The 20626-nt window shown below is 33.7% G+C and overlaps 1 protein-coding gene across 1 annotated transcript in view; it reads left to right on the top strand.

Annotated features, from left to right (window-relative positions):
- SPAG16 (sperm associated antigen 16) overlaps nucleotides 1-20626 on the top strand; it is an 838437-nt gene that overhangs the window by 620463 nt on the left and 197348 nt on the right. The window contains exon 15 of the mRNA XM_020288215.2: nucleotides 1117-1243. Within this exon, the coding sequence (XP_020143804.1) occupies nucleotides 1117-1243 (127 nt within the window). The remainder of the gene's footprint in view (nucleotides 1-1116; nucleotides 1244-20626) is intronic.

A 20626-nucleotide genomic window follows, 5' to 3' on the forward strand; every position in this document is an offset into this window, starting at 1 on the left:
TGTTGGAAAAATATCCTCCTGTTTCCATAACACTTGAATCCATCCACCCTTCCTTTGGTTTTCCATCCCTTTTATCCAGTTATCTTCTGCCTTGTCCCATTACATGTTACCAAAGCAGGCCCAACTATTTCTACTGAGAATCTTGACTGGTACTATTTGACAGACTGCAATAGGCATTGTTTCATTGCAATCAATTTCACCTGGTCCCAGTTATTATGCCCATTGTAACAAAAGTCTTCTCTCACTGAGTCCATTTGTCTTCCTACCTCTGTTTTTATTTTTATTCTATTTGATGTATAAATTATCAATGCTAACTAATTATAAGCATGTAAAGTGAGATGTTCTTATGGTGTAATTTTTTCATGGTGTAATTTTTTCATGTTCATAGTTTCCATGTGTCATCTATATCATATGTATGATATGTGATATGTGTATATATAGAAAACTTACATGAGTACATATATTTTATTTTATTTATTTATTTATTCATGTTTTTTGAGACAGAGTCTCTCTCGCTTTGTTGCCCAGGCTAGGGTGAGTGCCATGGCGTCAGCCTAGCTCACAGTAACCTCAAACTCTTGGGCTCAAGCAATCCTACTGCCTCAGCCTCCCGAGTAGCTGTGACTACAGGCATGTGCCACCATGCCCGGCTGAATTTTTCCTATATAGATTAGTTGGCCAATTAATTTCTTTCTATTTATAGTAGAGATGGGGTCTCGCTCTTGCTCAGGCTGGTTTCCAACTCCTGACCTGGAGCAATCTGCCCTCCTCGGCCTCCCAGAATGCTAGGATTATAGGCGTGAGCCACCACGCCCAGCCACGAGAACATATATTTTAATTGTGTTACATCTTCTCATATAATTAAAATAATAAAAATACTTGCCTAAAACATTATCCTCCAAAATTTAGTATAGGATTTCATATATTAAAAATATCATTTTATAACAATTTTATGTCCAAGATGAAGATATAATAAAAATTTTTTGGTTTAGAGAAGTGTAGTCTTGCAGGTTTAATAAAATTGTACCATAAATCTTATCTTTTGTCTGTAGGTTACCATATATATTTGTATATATGTAATATATGTATATACATTTTTTTGTTTATATTTTGAAGGGTCACATGATAGCATCCTGCGATGCCTGTGGAGTTATAAAACTATGGGACTTTCGGAAGCTCTTACCAATTGTGTCCATTGACGTAGGTCCAAGTCCTGGCAACGAGGTGAATTTTGATTCATCAGGTAAGATATCTTTTGCTTCTCATTTATGACCAAGCTAACAACATTAACATTTGTTCTGAAACAATTTTGTTTCCACTTAAATTTATGTATTTCCTCCTATTTAAATTTGTTCTTATTATATTATATTATATTTTATCAGATTATATGTCATATCATGCCATATCATAAAAGAATCATATTCATCACATATTTAAAGACAGAAATAATAGAGGAGACAAGTGTGTGCTAATATAGAAAATGTAAGTTTGCCAGTAGTGGTCATACAAAACCTTAGATCCTGTATTCCTTATTACCATTCTCCAAGGTAATAAAATTGGGTTTTCTGAAGACAAAATAGCTGAGGGTAGATAAGAACAAAAATTTGACAAAAATTAGCTTGAAATATTTTTAATGGAATATTTTAGTCTTAAAATAATTTAACAAGTTACCCTGTAATGTCTAGATTTTACTATTAATTTGAAATATATATTTATCTTATTATTGCAATTATGTGCTCTGCATTTCATAACATTATTATTTAATTACCTTTAGCTTTTCTCCCATAATATAAACATTATCAATCAGATGAAATATTTTATCCTTGCTTTTGAGCAATAGTGTAGCAACTGATGTGAGCAACCACAAAATGATTCCAGTTGTTCATATAAAAGGTTAAGAATACAATTGCATCTGTATTTTTAGTGATAGTGTTTCCTAAAGCATGTATATCTGTCACTGAACAATATATATTTCCTTTGCTGGTATAATACATGTTTTAAAGTTCTTTAAGTTTTTAGAATTTTAAAATCATTGAGCATTATATATCATAAATAAAAGTTGTGGCGATGTCAAAAACTTTGATTTTAGATGAGGAAATAAAAAATATATGTGAAGAAAATTTTTAATTTTTAAATAGTCCATATTAATTCTGTAGTCCAGAAAGTATGACTATAACAGGAGTAATTCTAAGGCTACAATATAATTGTTGTGTGTTTCTTGGGACTGGTTTCATATTACTATCATTTATCTGAAAGTTAGAAAACAGTAAGTTTGTCTTAACAAACTTTAAGTTGTATTCCCATTATAACTGGTATATGGATCACACTAATAACAATGGCTTTTTAAAAATGATTTTAGTAATATTCTTGACATTAAAACATTTATAGTCTGCCAGAATTCAAAAATAAGACACTTTAAAATAAAAGATCCCAACTATGAGAATTTCATTTTGTACTGCTAATGCCTATTGATATTTCAGTTTATAGTTTCTGACATATAAAATCTGCATTGACACCATCGCTCTAAAGGAGCTTTAGCTTGGTTTTCATAAACATTTCACATCCTTAAATCCTTTCTTATTATCTTGATCTAGCATTCAAGTATTCATGTCCTTGAATTTTGAACTTTGAAATTTCAAAACTTTTGGCTATACTTTCTAATAACAGAAGTTAAAGGGTGTTTTTAATTACTGTACAACTAATCATAGCTATATATTTTGTTGTCGTTATTAAACACGTTGCCACTTCCTCTTTGCTGTCCTGGTCATCCAGCCCAAAGGTTCTTTGCATAGTCAAGCAAACATGATTTTTAATAAATATCAGTGACTACACATCAATGACGTTAAAACCCTTTTTACACCAAAACTATTTTTTCTCTCCATGACTTTAGTATACTTGGTAATACATTAATATTAAGAAAAGTACAAGAATCAACAGTGGAGCTGCGAGAAACAAAAGACAAAGAGTGTAAACTCGGGACCCTACCAATGAAACCATTTTATTAGTCTGAGAGAATATAATTTCAACATGACCTTCCCATCCCTTTGACCATTTCTCTAAGGAACATGCCATAATTAATTTTAATTCTATGTGTTTGAGAAATTACTGTCATAAAGCTTTTCTTATTGAGTAATGAGAAGTCTGTGCTTCTGTACAGGAAAAGTCCTCAATGACTCATCATTTAAAAAGGTTGAAATATATCAAAAGTTGAAGAAACTAGGGAAAGCAAAACATAAGGTCTAATGAGAACATGAATAAAAAGGTGAAAAATCATAAAGTTAGGTACCAAAAATAATATTCATCTTAAGAAAGTAAAGAAGAGTGCAAAAACAAAACAAAACTGAAATAAGGATAAGGACACAAAGATCTCTCCTCATTGGCATTTATTCAAGAAAAGAGAAATATAACAAAATTATGTCTTTAAGTGTTTGGAATATGAGAATAAAATCAAATCTAATTTAGTAATCTCAAAATATACATTCATTTGAATATATTTTTATTTTTTCCCACTGCCAAGCCAATACAAGCCTATATGGTATAATCATTTTCCAAAAACAACAGTATATTAACACTAGCTCTCGGATCTGAGGAAAAGTCATTGAAAATGTATGTGGAATGTCATTATAATATTATATAATGCATGTAGAAGTATAGAGAGCATCCTGTCTGAAGTGTTTCACACAGGGAATGTGAGTAGATAGTCTAAGTCTGCGGTTCCAATCTCTGGGTGGCGGACCCACACCAGTCTTCGCCTGTTAGGAACCAGTCCACACAGCACGAGGTGAGTGGCAGGCAAGCCCGGAAGCTTCATGTGTATTTACAGCCACTCCTGGTCACTCACACCGCATAAGCTCCACCTCTTGTCAGATCAGCTGCAGCATTAGACTCTCATAAAAACGCGAACCCTACTGTGCATGCGAGGGATCTAGGTTGCACACCCCTTATGAGAATCTAAACCCTGATGATCTGAGGTGGAGCTGAGGTGGTGATGCCAGTGCTGGGGAGCGGCTGCAAATACAGATCATCATTAACAGAGAGGTTTGACCGCACAAGTATCATGCACTTGAATCATCCCAAAACCATCAGCTGCCGGCCAGTTCATGGAAAAACCATCTTCCATGAAATGAGTCCCTGGTGCCAAAAAGGTTGGGGATTACTGTTCTAAGTAATCATTTATCATATAAACAAAAATTTCTGATCACATTTTATGTCTCTGGATCAGTTTAATTGAAGGCATCTTGAGATTATGAGAAATACTGTTTCAAAAGAACTATTTGCCACATTATTTACTAACCTTATAAGTAAATATTTTCATTTTGGATTTATAAAAGTATATATGTACTAATGAATGATACTTTTTCTGTTTTAAAATTGAGATTCATCATAGTGTATCATTTTTAAAATGTAGCTTTGACTAAAATATTTGAAAATTAAAGGTATAATAAAGAATAGAGACTACAAGTCAGACCCTTAGGTTTAATGTTCAGCTCTTTTAGACATTAGGCAAGTTATTTAATCTCCCTGAACTAAGTTTCCTCATAGAAATAATGGAGATAATTATCTTGCAATGTTCTAATGTGGATTCAGAGGGATAATGATATCCTTTAATAAGGAACTCTTAGCATAGAAATCTGCCATGTTTTTTTCTAGAGCTGAAAGGGATCTAAGAGGTCATCTCATTCATTTTAGGAATGAGGAAAGCAGTCAATATACAGTTGTGCAAGAGAGATGGCCAAGGCTGTGTGCCACGAGAGGAGCATTCTAGTGAAAGCATAAACACTAATAAATAAATATTACAAGAAATAAGAGTCAAACCTCATTTTCATGTAATATTAAAAATAATTTTCATGTAATATTAGAAATAATTTTCATGTATTAAAAATTTAAATGGTTCAGAAGTAAAGTTATATGTAATATTATATATACTTATGTACATAAAATCAAAAGATTTAAAGATGTATGAATCACCATCTAGAGTTAGCTTTTCTATTGTAAGAAATCAGCCTCTCACACATTTAAAAGAGGAATTGTAGGTGGCATAGCATTATTTACATGTTTTATTTGCAAATACATTGCTTGTGACAAACATAGTTTATCTGCACTTATAGATATATACATATATTTGTATATATTTATAACCTATGTATTTATAAAGGGATAAGTATTCCTTTCACATTAAACAAAGAGCCTCCTGGTAACATAATGCTACAAATTTTTGTCAGTATTCACTATCTAAATAATACCGCTCACTTGGCATACTCAAAATGCCATATGTTTTATCATTCAGAAATTTATTGTTATTTCAGAAAATGTTAAATGGAATTGCATAATGAAAGTAATAAAAATGGACTGTGAGAATTTATACATACACTTTTTCACATCTCTCATTTTACCATGCTTATGTAGTTTAGCAATATCTTTCCCTCTTTTGTAAAAGGTAATTCCAGTAAATTTGCAAAGAAGTCACATCTCTAGAAGATGCAGAATCTGAAGTTTGAGCCAGATGGGTACTTTACAGTAGAAAGCTTATCAGTATTAGATGATTAGAAGTTTCCCGCCATTTGGAAAAAATCCTAAATATTCTCCACAGACAGAACCACAATAGAAATGCTAAAATGGGAGGATAAAAATGACTCTATTAAAAGATAAAAAAAGTATTGGACCTCTCCCTATTTTTCCAAAACATAACAAGATAACCTCAAAATCTTTGGTTCAAATTTGATTTATCAGTTTGTTTTTGTAAAGACTACAAAGTTTATTGTTTTTGTAAAGACTACAAAGTTAATTATTTTTAATTTTATTTATTTATTGCCATATATGGATTCCTAATAGCTTATTGTTTTGTATTTAAAAAGCAGATTGTGGTTAATCCCCTCTGAAGAAAGCAATGTAGTATAAAGGAGAGAGCACTCATTTAGCTCTTAGAAGCTCAGGTTTTGCATTTTGTCTCCACTACTTACTAGCTGAATGATCTTGATGAAATTTCCTAACAGTTTCATTGTATTTAAAACATTAAAAATTGTATGGACTTCTACTTCCAGCCAAGCTGGAGTAACAGAAACCAACCGGATTTAACTCCCACCTAAAACAATAAAGGTGAAAAAAGACAGTATGTATGAAACAAGAGTTTTCAGACATTTAATATTGGCCAATAAAAACCAGTAATACCTGACAGAGGGAAAGTAAACAGGTGAGCCCTAAGACTTCCCCAGAATACTGCCTGGAGAGAGTTTCTAGGTCACAACTCAGGGATGGATGGACTCTCTGCAGACTCCCAGAGTTGAGGAGCCAGAATGGGCAGCCCAGGGAGGCCAAAGCTGCTGAGTTTGCAAAGGCAGAGCACAAAAGAGGTGAGAGCTGCATGTGGAGAAACCCTGGAGATCTGCAGAGTCCCTTTCCGTCTTTAGAGGACTATGGATCAGTACATGAAAGCCTCAGGCCAAGAAAAAAAAAATCTGTCGTAAGGGTTAGAGGAAAAAGTCCCAGAAGCTCACACAGGCCTAGAAATAGTTATTTCCACCAACCATGGAAAGCAGAGTGGGAAGATCTTGCGGTTCAAAAAGACTACAGGTAAAGCAGTGGGTAATGAACTACAGCCCATGGGCCAAATTGGCCTCCTTTTATACATGAAGTTTTATTGGAACACAACCTCACCCATTTATTTATATATTGTCTAAGGTTATTTTCACACTACAACAGCAAAGTTGAGTATTTGCAACAGAGATGATAGGGCCTGCAAATCCTGAAATATTTACTATATGGCTATTTACAGAAAAAATAACTTTGCTGAGGTAAAGTGCTCAGAAGGATATTGTCTCCATAGTAAGGCAACATTAGCTCATACCTCTGTACCTTGTCCCTTCACTAATGTCTTTAGAACCGTATGATTTGGTCTATGTATTAATATTCACCTATTTAATCCTTAGTACAACTCAATGAGATTATCATTCCTGCACCCTTTCTGCAGACAAGGAAACTGAGACACAAAGACATTAGAAAGCTCAATACCTCCTAGCTGATCAAATATGGAGTTGAAATTCAGAGCAGGCAGTCTAAATCCGGAGACTGAAACCTTAAAGTATATGTTATTATGATTCTTATTCTAATAATACTATTTGGTTTTATATTGATATATGACATCTGTTAGGTGAAATGATTCATCTGCTATGAATATTGAAATAGTCCCATAAATGACCATTTGGCAATATTTGACTCAAAGCTAAGAGACAGAATCCTGTAATAATAATAACATTAGTTGTCAATTAGTTGTCTCTGGAAGAAAAAAGGAAAAGAGGATCTCCCCAGTATTATCTGGCAGGTTTCTGGTGTGTCTTATGTACACAAGGCATCCGAAGTACCTGTATGTTCCCACTGTGAGCTAAAACTCTAATCCTTCACTATGGTATAAAATGCTATCCCAGTAATCAGGGATGAATTATGATAGCACCTGCAGGGCCCTTCTTTTGGTATTTTATTTAAGGTCTATTCTGACTAAAAATGAAAATTAAAAACTGAAATAATAAAGGAAAAAAGAAGCCAACTTCTTTTATCTCTAAAGTATAAGGCAGAGCCAAACTAAGTTGTTCCTCTTAAAAACAAACCCATTCATTTCTGTCGCCCATTTCTTGATGGGATTGTTTGATTTTTTTCTTGTTAATTCTTTTAAGTTCTAGATAGATTCTTGTTATTAGACCTTTATCAGAGATGTAGAGAGCAAATATTTTCTCCCACTTTGTGGGTTGTCTATTTGCTCTACTGATGGTTTCCTTGGCTGTGCAGAAACTTTTTAATTTGATCATATCCATTTCTTTATTTTTGATACTGTAGTGATTGCCTTGGGGGTCTTCTTCAAAAATTCTTTGCCTAGGCCGATGTCTGGTAGGGTTTTTCCAACATCTTCTTCTAGGATTCTTAAGGTTTCATGCCTTAAGTTTAAGTCTGTTATCCATCTCGATTGAATTTTTGTGAGAGGTGAGAGGTAGGCATCCTGATTTGCTCTTCTGCATGTAGCTAGCCAGTTTTCCCAGCACCATTTATTGAAGAGAGATTCTTTTCCCCAATGTATATTTTTGTCAGCTTTATCAAAGATTAGATTACTGTATACTGATGGTTTCATCTCTGGTATCTAGGATCTATTCCAGATATCTATGCTTCTGTTCTTGTGCCAGTACCAGGCTGATTTAACTATTATTGCTTTGTAGTACAGCTTAAAGTCAGGAAAACTGATGCCTCCCAGTTTGTTCTTTTTATTTAAGATTGCTTTGGCTATACGTGGTTTTTTCTGGTTCTGTTCACCAGGGATTCGGGGGGGGGGGGAGCGGTTGGACCCAATCTTAGGGAGGTGGTGTATTTTGGAGGGGAAGGGCATAACTCTAACCCTTCTTAGGGAGAGGCAAAAATATACAATGTAACCAAAATGTCAAAAAAAATCAAAACAAAACTTTTTATCGGGTGGTGGGCAGGCGGTAGGGGGAAGGAGGAAAGGAGTGTATGCTTCCATAACATGTGTGATGCACACCACTGGGGGATTGGACACATCGGGGGTACGGAGGGGGGCAGGGGCAATATTTGTAACCCTAACAATATTTGTACCTCTATAATATGATGAAATGAAAAAAAAAACCCATTCTACCACATCAACTTCCTGGGACAGAGAGCCACAAGAAGAGAGGATAAAATAAAATAAAAGAGAAAAAATCCCATTATTTCCTTCCCTGTTGAGTGACCGACTATGTATGCAAATCCATTTTGTTCTGAAGTAGAAAATGAGCCCCTCCAATGCTGGAGAAAGGAATTGGAGAAAGTGAAGGAGGTTAAATTATGTAGCTGTTTGGATACACAAGTCTGTGACTAATACCTAGAATTAACTGAGCTTTCTTTTTCAATTATCATAGCACTATGAGTTGGATTTCATTTCTCCCATTTTAAAGAGTTTAAAGTACTTTAATTACATATGTATATTAATAAATATACCTGTCTTTATAGTTCTATGAAAGTCTAAGTTGCATTTTATTTAATTACTGTAAATTAGGAATTATTAAAAAATTGAGATTTATAGGGACTTGTTCTATGCTTCATCTGTAAAATTGACTATTTTTCTCTTTGATTTTGTCTTATTATTATCTGGGCTAGAAGCGATTTAATTTACCTGCCAGCTTATAGAAAATAACATACTAATGATAATGGGTATACCTTGAAAACATTAACTAAAGACATTTTAACTAAACATATATTAATTCAGGGATCATAGTCATAGTTGTTCATAGTATTATGGCCATGAACCTATTCTGATTGGTTTAATATCCTTTCTGATTGTTTGGTGACCATACCATATCAGTTATTAAGTATTTAGATTATCATCCCAATGATGGATTGTAAATTCTGAGAACTGAAATGCATTTAAATTGCATAATATATGATGGATTAATATAAATGAAAGTTACTGACTTCTACAGAATATAATAGAATTTATACATGTAACTAAGTCTTATTCCTTTCAAATATTATGTTTCAAAAGTTGTATACTTCATCTAATGATAACATCATTGCTATATCTATAACATAAACTATAACGCTTCTTTTCGGAATTTTCCTCATAACTTTAGGATGATGATTTAAGATTCCCAATACCCACAAATTTTTGAGGGGTTTGGAATGGAATTTTCAGAAACATCTAAAAATTATTCACACTTCATGAGTCAAAAAAGGACATTTCAGTCAAGAACAAGACAAGGCTTTAAAGCATAGAATTGTTGTTCATCTATGATTTGTAATATGAAATTGAGCAAGACACTTAGCCTCTCTTGGCTTCAACTTTATCATCTGTAAAATGAAAGATTTGTATTGAACCTTGTGGCAACTTTATCAATTGGGTGTACAACCTAAGTTTTAGAAAAGTTACTGCATTTTCCCCTGTGTTTAGTATAATTATGACTTAGTATCCTGAGATGAAAAGAATACTATAAAATAAAGCTTAAATACTCTTATTTAAAACTTGAAAATGAAACATCAAAATGCAAGTAAAATATTCCACTTTTCCTTCACCCAAAAAAGAAATAAAATCTGATACAAAAATCTAGATTATTTAAAAATTGAGCCTCAAATTTGAATGGCAACTGTATTGTTGAGCAAGACTAAACTATTATTTTTGCATACCTAGCAACACATTTAATCTCTGTAGCTGAAGCAGTTGTGGCCAAAACAAAAAGCATAAATTTCAACATTCTAATAAATTAATGACTAAATAAAGTCTTCTTATAGGACTATATGAGATAATAAGAATCTTACCCATTCTGGTTAAATCAGAGCAGAATATAACTTACCTTAGAAACTGAATTATAGCATCATGCAGGTGCAATCAAAGAAGTTGCACTTGTTTTAATTCCTCAAACTTAGGTAATATTTTTAAAACAAGTGTAATTACTTAGCTCCTTGATAATAGTTGCACTACAGAAAAGTATAATTGTAATATTAAAGGCATAGATAATCTAAAGTTATTTGGAAAAGATTTCTTATGGAAATGTCTCCTTAGAAGTGTTTACAAAGCTTATGTACATAACTATTTATAAAAACAATTTAAATCTAGCACATGCCCAAATAATGATAGACTCTAAATTAGTGTTAACAGATTTAATGAATATTTACTTTGCGGCATTTATGTAAGAAATAGTTTACAGGCATTTACAGTAGTTATATGCATATAAACAATTAATGTGTTAATGTCAAATTATTTTCAACACATTTAAGAAATTAAAAAAAGATTTGTATCTATGTAGCAAGTATGAGAAATTGGTTACATAACTGGCTATATCTCAATATCATCCAGGCAACAAAATGTACAAATGCATATAATTAGCTGTGCTGGTATGTTTACAGATGTAATAAAAATTACATGTGTATGCTAGCATAGATAATTTTGAAACATGAAAGTGACATTTTTGCACATATCATAGTTAATAAAAATGTATATAAAAAAACACAATGAGATATCACTTAACCCCAGTGAGAATGGCCTTTATCAAAAAATCTCCAAACAATAAATGCTGGCGTGGTTGCGGAGAGAGAGGAACACTCCTACACTGCTGGTGGGACTGCAAACTAGTTCAACCTCTGTGGAAAGCAATATGGAGATACCTTAAAGTGATACAAGTGAATCTACCATTTGATCCAGCAATCCCATTGCTGGGCATCTACCCAAAAGATCCAATGACACTCTACAAAAAAGACACCTGCACTCGAATGTTTATAGCAGCACAATTCATAATTGCAAGGCTGTGGAAACAGCCCAAGTGCCCATCAATCCAAGAATGGATTAATGAAATGTGGTATATGTATACCATGGAGTACTATTCAACTCTAAGAAACAATGGTGATATAGCACATCTTATATTTTCCTGGTTAGAGCTGGAACCCATACTACTAAGTGAAGTATCCCAAGAATAGAAAAACAAGCACCAGATATATTCTCCAGCAAACTGGTATTAACTCAGTAGCACCTAAGTGGACACATAGGTACTACAGTAATAGGGTATTGGGCAGGGGGGAGGGGGGCGGGTATATACATACATAATGAGTGAGATGTGCACCATCTGGAGGATGGTCATGATGGAGACTCAGACTTGTGGGGGGAGAGGGGGAAATGGGCATTTATTGAAACCTTAAAATCTGTACCCCCATAATATGCCGAAATAAAAAAAATAAAAAAAAAGAAATAAGGCATAATCGAACCTTTGATTTTTTTCTAGGAAGCACATAGTTTTATACCAAAGAAGAATGTGTTATTTTAATCTAATATCATATGTAATACTATTTATTAGATTAAAAATTAATAGTTAAAATTTATAGTACATGCATACTGCATGACCGAAAGTCAAGTAACCTGAGAATTTGTCTTCTTTTTAAGAGACTCTGTATACAAAAATGAACAGATAATCTTTAATCTGCCAAGCTGATACTTTTTAATAGAATAATTCTTTAAGGGAAGTTGCAGTTCAACACATGTGCAAATCAACCCAGAACAAATAACACACTACTCTTGGAGATGGAGCCTGCACAGTTGGCACTTGTGATAACTTGCAGTTATATTTATCTAAAATTGAATTTCAAACAATATTCAAATATGATTTATTCAAATCTGATTGAGCTTGGAAGTATCTTTTCTTGCTTGTAGTATAAGAGGAGTGTAAATAAAAATTGTTTAAAATCATCTTCATGTAACATCTACTATATACTCTAGCACCAGAAGAAAAAATAATTGAAAAGAAGAAATAATGTACTATTATTATGAAAATAAACATTCTATAAATGTTTTGAAATAATGAGTTTGATAAACATCTTGGAATAGTAGCATGCCTTCTAGCCTAGAATTTTATCATTCCTTCTCTTGTATTTGTTGGTCTAATAGTGAAAAATATGTTAATTCAGTTGACAAATATTTAATGTAAGCCTACGATATGCCAGACACTGTTCTAAATTCTAGAATTTAGTGATAAAGAGATATATGATTCTATTTGCAAAGTAAATTGAAACAATAGACATGAATTTGCAGATAATAACTGAGAGTGTTGCAGACTATGAGTTAAACTGCTCCACATGTCATATGCTATATGTATTATCTGAGTGTTATTTGTAAAGAAAAGTATCCTGTAGCTGTATATGAAGGTGGAAAAATAAGATGGGCACTTCTATAATGTTAACTATATAATCACCTATTTTTCTTCCAATAGACTTATTTTAATTAATGGGCTCAGTAATGAGTTTAAGTTGATTATTGCTGCTTTCCTCTGTTATCTTTTCACTATGTCTTCCACAATTTTGATTTGTTTCTATATACATACTACTTTAGGAACAACCTATCCTTATCCAAATCAAGTTATAACTTATCCAAATTATTATAACAATGGATGCTTCTGCTACTTCTACTTCTCCTTCTCCTTTTTTTCCTTCTCTTTCAACTCTTCCCCCATAGCTCCGTTCTCTTTATTCATTTTATCATCCTTGTTTTTTATTTCTTTCTCCTCAGATATAAAGAACTGACATAAACATACTTCTTAATATATGATAGAAAAGTATCACCAGATTTTATCATTTTTCTTCTTTCCTGTCCCATCCCTACTCTCATTCATTCCCATCTTCCATGCAAGTTTTTAGATGTCTTTAAATATGTTTCCTTAGATTTTCAGGTATCTTGAAGAATATAAATATGGAATTATTTTGTGTATGTACATATCTAAGATTTCTAAAAACTATTTTGCTATACATGCCATTCAGTGTCTTGCTTTTTAATTCTATACCATGTTTTTAAGGTTTATTTACATTAATTTATGCCTGTCAATTTTATCAATTATGTCTACTAGATAGTATTCCATTTTATTTATCTTACTATTTTATATATCCATTGCACTAGTGATGGGCATCTAATTCCCCTGTAGGGCCCTACTACTTCAAGGTATTCTGTGCTAAACATACTTGTACATATCCCTGTAAGGAGTTTCTGTGAGATTTGTGTGTGTGTGTGTGTGTGGCATATACCTAGGGGAGGAATTGTTATGCCATGGAGTGTACATTACTTAATTTCACTAAGCACTATCACATTGCTCTTCAGAATCACTATACTAGTTTACGGCCCTTCCAGATCTCATTCTCAACGTCTGGTAGTGACATGAACTAAATTGTGTCCCTTGCCCTCAAATTCATATGTTAAAGCCTTCACCCCCTAATGTGACTATGTTTGGAGATAGGGCTTTTAGGAGGTAATTAAGGTTAAATGAAGTCATAAAGGTGGGGCCCTAATCCAATTGGATGGTAGTTTTACAGGAGCTCTCTCACAAGCACAGAGAAAAAGCCATGTGAGGACACAGAAGGTGGCTGTCTGCAGGCCAGGAAAAGAGCCCTTACCCAGAATGGGACCGTTTTGACATTATAATCTCAGACCTCTAGTCTTCAGAACTAAATAAAATACAATACATTTCTGTTGTTTAAGCTACCTAGTCCATAGTATTTTGATAAGGCAGTCTGAGCAGACTAGTACAGGTAGTATTTGATTTTTTAATTCTAGCAGCGTAAAGGGCACTGAATGTATTTACATTTCTCTAATTACTGGTGATGTTAAGTATCTTTTTATATACTTGTCAGTCTTTCAGTCTTCCTCATTGTGAATTGCCTTTGCTTATTTTTGCTATGGATTTCCTGTCTCTTGGGACTTACTGATTTTGCAGTAATTATGTATGCATTAACCTATTGGTGGTTTCGAATATCATAGATTTCTCTCAAACAGTTGACTGCTGATTTCATCTATGGTATTATTTATTAAATTGAAATCTTTAGATTTCACAGAGCAAAAACTATTTTATTTTTGTCTTAGTATTTTTTGAAGGGAGAAAATTGCTTAAGAATATCATTCCTGCTGTTAGGCCACTAAGATATTCTCCTGCATTTTCCTCTTTTAGCTTTATGTTAGTACCTTTTACATTTTAGGAATTTGATTCAAAGTGCAAAGGGGTGTTCAGTCCATGTTTCCTGAAATAACAAACAAACCCAGGATCCTCATTCATGACTTGTAGATTCACTTATTTGTTTCTTGTTCACTTATAGGAGTGCTTATAGGAGTTCACTTATAGGAGTGTTCACTTTATAGGAGTGCTTTAGGACAGTTCAGACCTTATGTACTTTTCTGGGCTCAGCCAAACTCCACAAGTCTTCTCATTCATTTTTAGAGATTATTATAATAAATTATTTTAATTTTAAAAATTCATGTACATTTGATGGGACATAGATAAATTAAAATCTTGTCAAAGGAGTAACTCATGCAACTTAAAAGAGAGCCAGTATATTTAAACAAATCAAAGAGTAATCAACCAGTTGGCTTGCTATTAATTATAGATGATTAATCCACAGCAATCCATTCTTATTTATGTTTAAAGACATGGTGTGACTTAAGTCACAGACCCAACTATATTAAATCCAAATGTTCCCATCACTGCTAATAGACAGCAATTGATGACATCATAATAATGAAAAATTTCACAAATTATAGTTACCTTTGCAATGCTTTCTTCTGTTTCTTCTAAAAGCTAACATAATATTCTTTTATGAGTGTTACAGGATGTTCTGTTGAGGAGATAGCTTATGATTTTGCTACTTTCTAGTCTCACATCAATGGATAATTTCTTCTTCATTATTGTATGGAAATTTATATTTAGACATTTTGATATAGATAACATTTAGAAGCACTTTATTTTCACTATTATCAACCTGACAGAGACATTTATGATTAAATTAGTTTAAGAATCTTCTTTAAGATATTTGCATCTGCATGAGCTTACATGAAGAAAGTGTTTTCATTTTAGGAAAAAAACTTTATATTAATGAGAATTTTGGAATATTTGCTTATGCATTCTGGCACTATGAAGCAATGGAAAATAGTGCTTAGAAATCTCACCTCAACATGGGAGGCCTATTAGTAATAATACATAGTATATCTGTGTAACTCTTCATAGGTTTTAATATCATTCATTCTACCAGCATATATTCTAATGTTTACTTTGGTGTTTTTTTTAGCTATCAAAAATAACTTGTCTTTTAAAATGTTTTATGTCACTGCTCTGTTTTCTGTTTTGGGGTTTTGTTTGTTGTTGTTTATTTTATTTTGTTGTTTTATTGTTGTTGTTTTGTTTTGTTGCCAAAATTGATATCTGCTTTGTTTTGAGACAGTTGAGTCAGGTCATATTTCAGATTTTTTACTTCTACCTAGATCCAAACTATACTGTAACTTTTCTTTGTCTCTTCACACTTCTCTCACCCCAGAAATGGCAGTCCCAATTAAGCACTGCTACTTATAAGAAAGCCTTGATCTGGCTTTGGAATTTGGGACAGCCAATTGAATCATGATGTGATAAATATTATGTTACCAGTAGTACTTAACAACCCCAACATATGTCAGTCAGATTAAATATTGCTATTCTGTTTTCAGTAATGAAGGTAGAACTTGTGTTAAGAAAGCCATATTTGCTATAATTCAGAGTCACTTACCTTTCTCATGTGATAAAATTATTACAGATTCTCATTTAGATGTTTAATATGAAAACAAAGAGAGCATTATTCATATTAATTATACATAATCTTCAAAAATAATTCAAAAGGACATCTTTGGACACCAATCGTGAAAAGATAATCACTGAAGATCTGAAAATAATTAAATGTCTAAGCATAAGGCTAGTTCAAATATAGCATCTCAAATCCATACAATGGCATACCATGTGACCATTAAAATATCATAAATATATATAATGAAATACAAAGTTAGATTTTCATGGTACATAGTGAAAATAAAGGCAGCGGCAAAATAAAGCATAGGACATAATTTCACACTAAGTATCTAGATAGAGAGACTGGCTGACAGGGATGTTGTGCTGTTTGTGCTCCATGGGCACTAACCCTGCGCTCATCCACTCTATGTTCTTCTCCACCTTCCTCTATTTCCTAGGAGGCTGACTTGCCATTGGCTTGTGTTTGGAATTGACCGATGGGAAGCACTGACAGGAAAACAGGCAGGAGGAAAGGGACATTGGAGAAGTTACTGCTTCCGCTCCCTCTGCTCTTGTGCAGCTCGTGTCTGGCAGCCCTACCTCCTGGGACTCTGGTTCTCAGCAAGGGTCTAGTTAGATCATTTCCCTCTCCATTCCCCATCAAACCTAGTCTGTCACAGCTTCCCACTGATCTTGATTTATGTATTTATTTCATTAATTTATTCCTCTATTTTGCCTCCTCAGTAAATATTTAGTCCCTTCATTAATAAGTTGCTTTAAAACTTCCATCTAAGAGTATGCTCTTTGTTTCCTGCCAAACCCCTACTAACAAAGATGCACATAGAGAACCTGGCCTGACATTCACAAAAATGAGTGTAGGCATTCTCTGTGAGGTGTTTTCTTTTATATGCCAAGCTTTCTAAAGTAAATAGTAATAATTTTTTAACATTAAGAAAATAAAGTAAAAATATTTCTATACATGAAAGAGAAAAAATAATATGAAAATAAATTATGCTGCTACGAAACCAAGAAGAGCTGGTATCTTTTTAACTTCTTGTTGTAATTAGCCAGATTGATCCTAATGATCTCCCACATCCAACCCTCAGTCCTACCCGTCTCCTCTCAAATGAGCTAGAAAGAGAGGAGGACGTCAGATGAAGATGCATCTGAAGCCAAATGAAAGTTGAGATTTATACCTATTAGAGGTTAATTTTTAATTCCTCTAGTCTTCAGATATGTCTGGAAGGAAGAGACTTCTCGCTCTACTGTCTTGGGGTTAAAAAGTTTAAATGGAATTCCTAGCCCCTGTCAACTCCATCCCCTTCCTCTGTGAAAGGAAGATCTTGCTAACTGAAGAGTTCTAAGTGAACTAAGCAGGTCCTACTGAATATCTTCTTCTGGTGGCCTTCTCCTTGGAAAAGAAAAGCCTGTCCTGTGGTCACACAAGTGCTTCCATCCATTGCTGCCAGCAGACTACCCCAACAGCAGATGCCTGAGTTATTGTAACTCTGCCAATAACTAAGTGGGCAGGGTTGATTCATTGTGGGAGGTGTTAGGACACTCATGAGGCTGCAAATTTGTGTTTTTAGTTTAGCCTTATCACATTTTAGCTGATATTTTCATCACCATCCCTACAATTCCTGTGTTTATTCCTCAGGTGCTTTCAAACTGGAGGAGGGAAGGAAAGAGTATTTTACTCATGCTCTCAAACAATAATCTTCAGATTCCTTTCATATACTCAAAGGAGGCATTACTTTTTAAAATGTATTTTTTGTTATTCTAAATGTTTTATGATTACTGCATTCATTTTTGAAAAATAACTGTGGAAATATATAAAAGTAAATCATGTGAAACCACACAAATCAGAATTAATAATTTGAATATTTCTTATGAAACTATATAAAATTACTATGTCATATATATTTGATAATACAATATTTTAATTTTAGTTATATACATATACTTTTTTGCCACTGTAATTATGTACAGAGGGAGTAGAACACTTAGGGAAAACAGCCTCTAGAGGGAATGACACTCACTAGTTTTGAATCCAGATTCTACCACTTATGAGTTTTCTAACCTTGGGCAATTTCCTTAATCTTTCTTTTTTTTTTTTTTTTTTTTTTTGAGACAGAGTCTCACTTTGTTGTCCAGGCTAGAGTGAGTGCCGTGGCGTCAGCCTAGCTCACAGCAACCTCAAACTCCTGGGCTTGAGTGATCCTTCTGCCTCAGCCTCCCGAGTAGCTGGGACTACAGGCATGCGCCACCATGCCCGGCTAATTTTTTTTTATATATATATATCAGTTGGCCAATTAATTTCTTTCTATTTATAGTAGAGACGGGGTCTCGCTCTTGCTCAGGCTGGTTTTGAACTCCTGACCTTGAGCAATCCGCCCGCCTCGGCCTCCCAAGAGCTAGGATTACAGGCGTGAGCCACAGCGCCCGGCCATCCTTAATCTTTCTATGCCTAAATTTCCCCTCTGTAAAATCAGGATGACACAATATTACATGTAATGAGTTTTGTGAGCATTAATGAGATAATACATAAAAACATGATAAACAAGGTATACATTTCTGCACTCATTGTTTACATTCCAATAAGAGAAACAGAAAATAACATTTTCTCTCTCTGTCTCTGTCTCTCTCTCTCTGTCTCTCTCTCTCTCTCATGCACAGACACATGTATGTGCACATATACACTCATAAATGGTATAAGCAAAATAAAGCCATGTTAAGTGGCTGAGAGTGAAAGGGTGAAAAGGTAGAGTGTTGATATTTCAAATAAGATATTTAGGAAAGGCTTCTGAGAAAAAGCAACCTGCATGAAGTGAGGAAACAAGTCAATCACAGGTCTTGGCAAAGAACATTCTAGGCAGAGGGTTCCAAGGAGAGAGATCCTGAGTTACAATAGGGTTGAGGAGTTCATCTGATTAGAGTGGAATGAATAAAGTATTAAAGTATGCTGGGTGAATTACCTGAGAGCAAAGGGGAACAATCCCCACAAGCAGGTTCCAGACTCTAAGGGCCAGTGAACCTCTGAGGGATGTCGTATTGCTTACCAATGGGAAACTATAGCAAGGCAGCCTGAGCAAGTGCTGTTATCCCCAATGCAGCTACTTTACCAGTAGAATTTTGTCCATGGAATACTACAATTAACATTGAATTAAACATTTTATGTCATTTTTAAAACTAAATCATCGTGATTTTTTATGATGTGTTCCAATTTCTTCTATTAGTGTTTTCTAGAAACAATAATCTTTCTTTTGTAGGTTAGAACATTGACTAAATTCTCATATGAAATAAGATGCCCAGAAAGGAAATTTTTATATCATGTAACACATAATTTGATAATCCTGGGGTATTTATAATTATACTGTAGATGTCATTATTTCTTCTACTATAATAGTATCTGAGATGGAAATTAATATGTTTGATACTAACCAATATAGTTTAATTTTGTGCCACTTTAAGTCCTCATTTTGTGTTAAGAAAGAATATGATCATCATTTGACTCATTTTTGCTCAGGAAGTAAATTAAAATTCAAAGTGTTGAGCTTAGAAGTGAGTTGTTGAATGTTTATTGTAACTTTCTTTTGAGCATTTCTGTCCCAAAAGCCAGTCAGTATTTTGCATTTTGGTCATTTTTCTTTTGCCGAGATAATGAGGGTGGGGACTCTTTACAACTGCAGGCAATTGCTTTGAGCTCTAAGCACTTTGAAGAGATTAGCCCCATTGATATTCTCTTCATTTTTTGGAGAGAAATGCTGCCTTCCCTTGAGTATAGGACAGACAGCTATTGAATAGAAACTGCTTTTGTCTAGCAGATAGTATAGTATTAAATATTCTCACCTCAAAGACATATATACAACATTGGAAAGTTCTCTCAAATTATTGGGAGCCTCTTTACACTGACTTGTTAATTTTGTTTAAGTCTTCAAAGTTAAATTTGCCTGAAAAATATCTTTAATGAATTGAAGCCTGGATTGTATTGTTATTAAGCCAGCCAACTTGGTGATGAACAAGTTAATTATCCTGAGGATAGAATGGGGAGAAAATGTCATGATTTCTGCCAGCAATACAGTGAAAAATATATGAGTGATATTTGGAGGCCTGCCCACCAGGTAAGTCTTCACTGGCCAGTGACCTGTCTCCCATGTGTGAGTTCATCAAAGACTTTTCTTTGATTTAAAAATGATACAGATTGCTAGAATTCTGATGAAGCCATATAAATAAGAGTTATATCACTTGACTGTACATGCATTATGTTGTTTCAGAAAGGTGCAATCAGCAAAAATCTCAATTCAAATGACTTTTCTGACATTAAAAAAAGCCTCTGTGGGATAGAATAAGTAAGTACATATATACACATATACATACATATACACACACACACATACATATACATATATTTAATTTTAGTGCTGCAGCTCTATCTGGTGTCTGGCTTAAATACAAGAGCTTCATTTACTGATTAGCTTTCTCCTGCAGACAATCTAATAGATACTAAAACCTTTTGAAGGTCATTATATCCTTCATTTTCTGAAAACAACCCTTGAAGTTCAACAGCTTAGCAAGTTTCTGTTGCTTTTGTGTTCCTTGCT

The sequence above is a fragment of the Microcebus murinus genome, chromosome 8 (genome assembly GCF_040939455.1).
Source record: "Microcebus murinus isolate Inina chromosome 8, M.murinus_Inina_mat1.0, whole genome shotgun sequence".
Classification (NCBI taxonomy): domain Eukaryota; kingdom Metazoa; phylum Chordata; class Mammalia; order Primates; family Cheirogaleidae; genus Microcebus; species Microcebus murinus.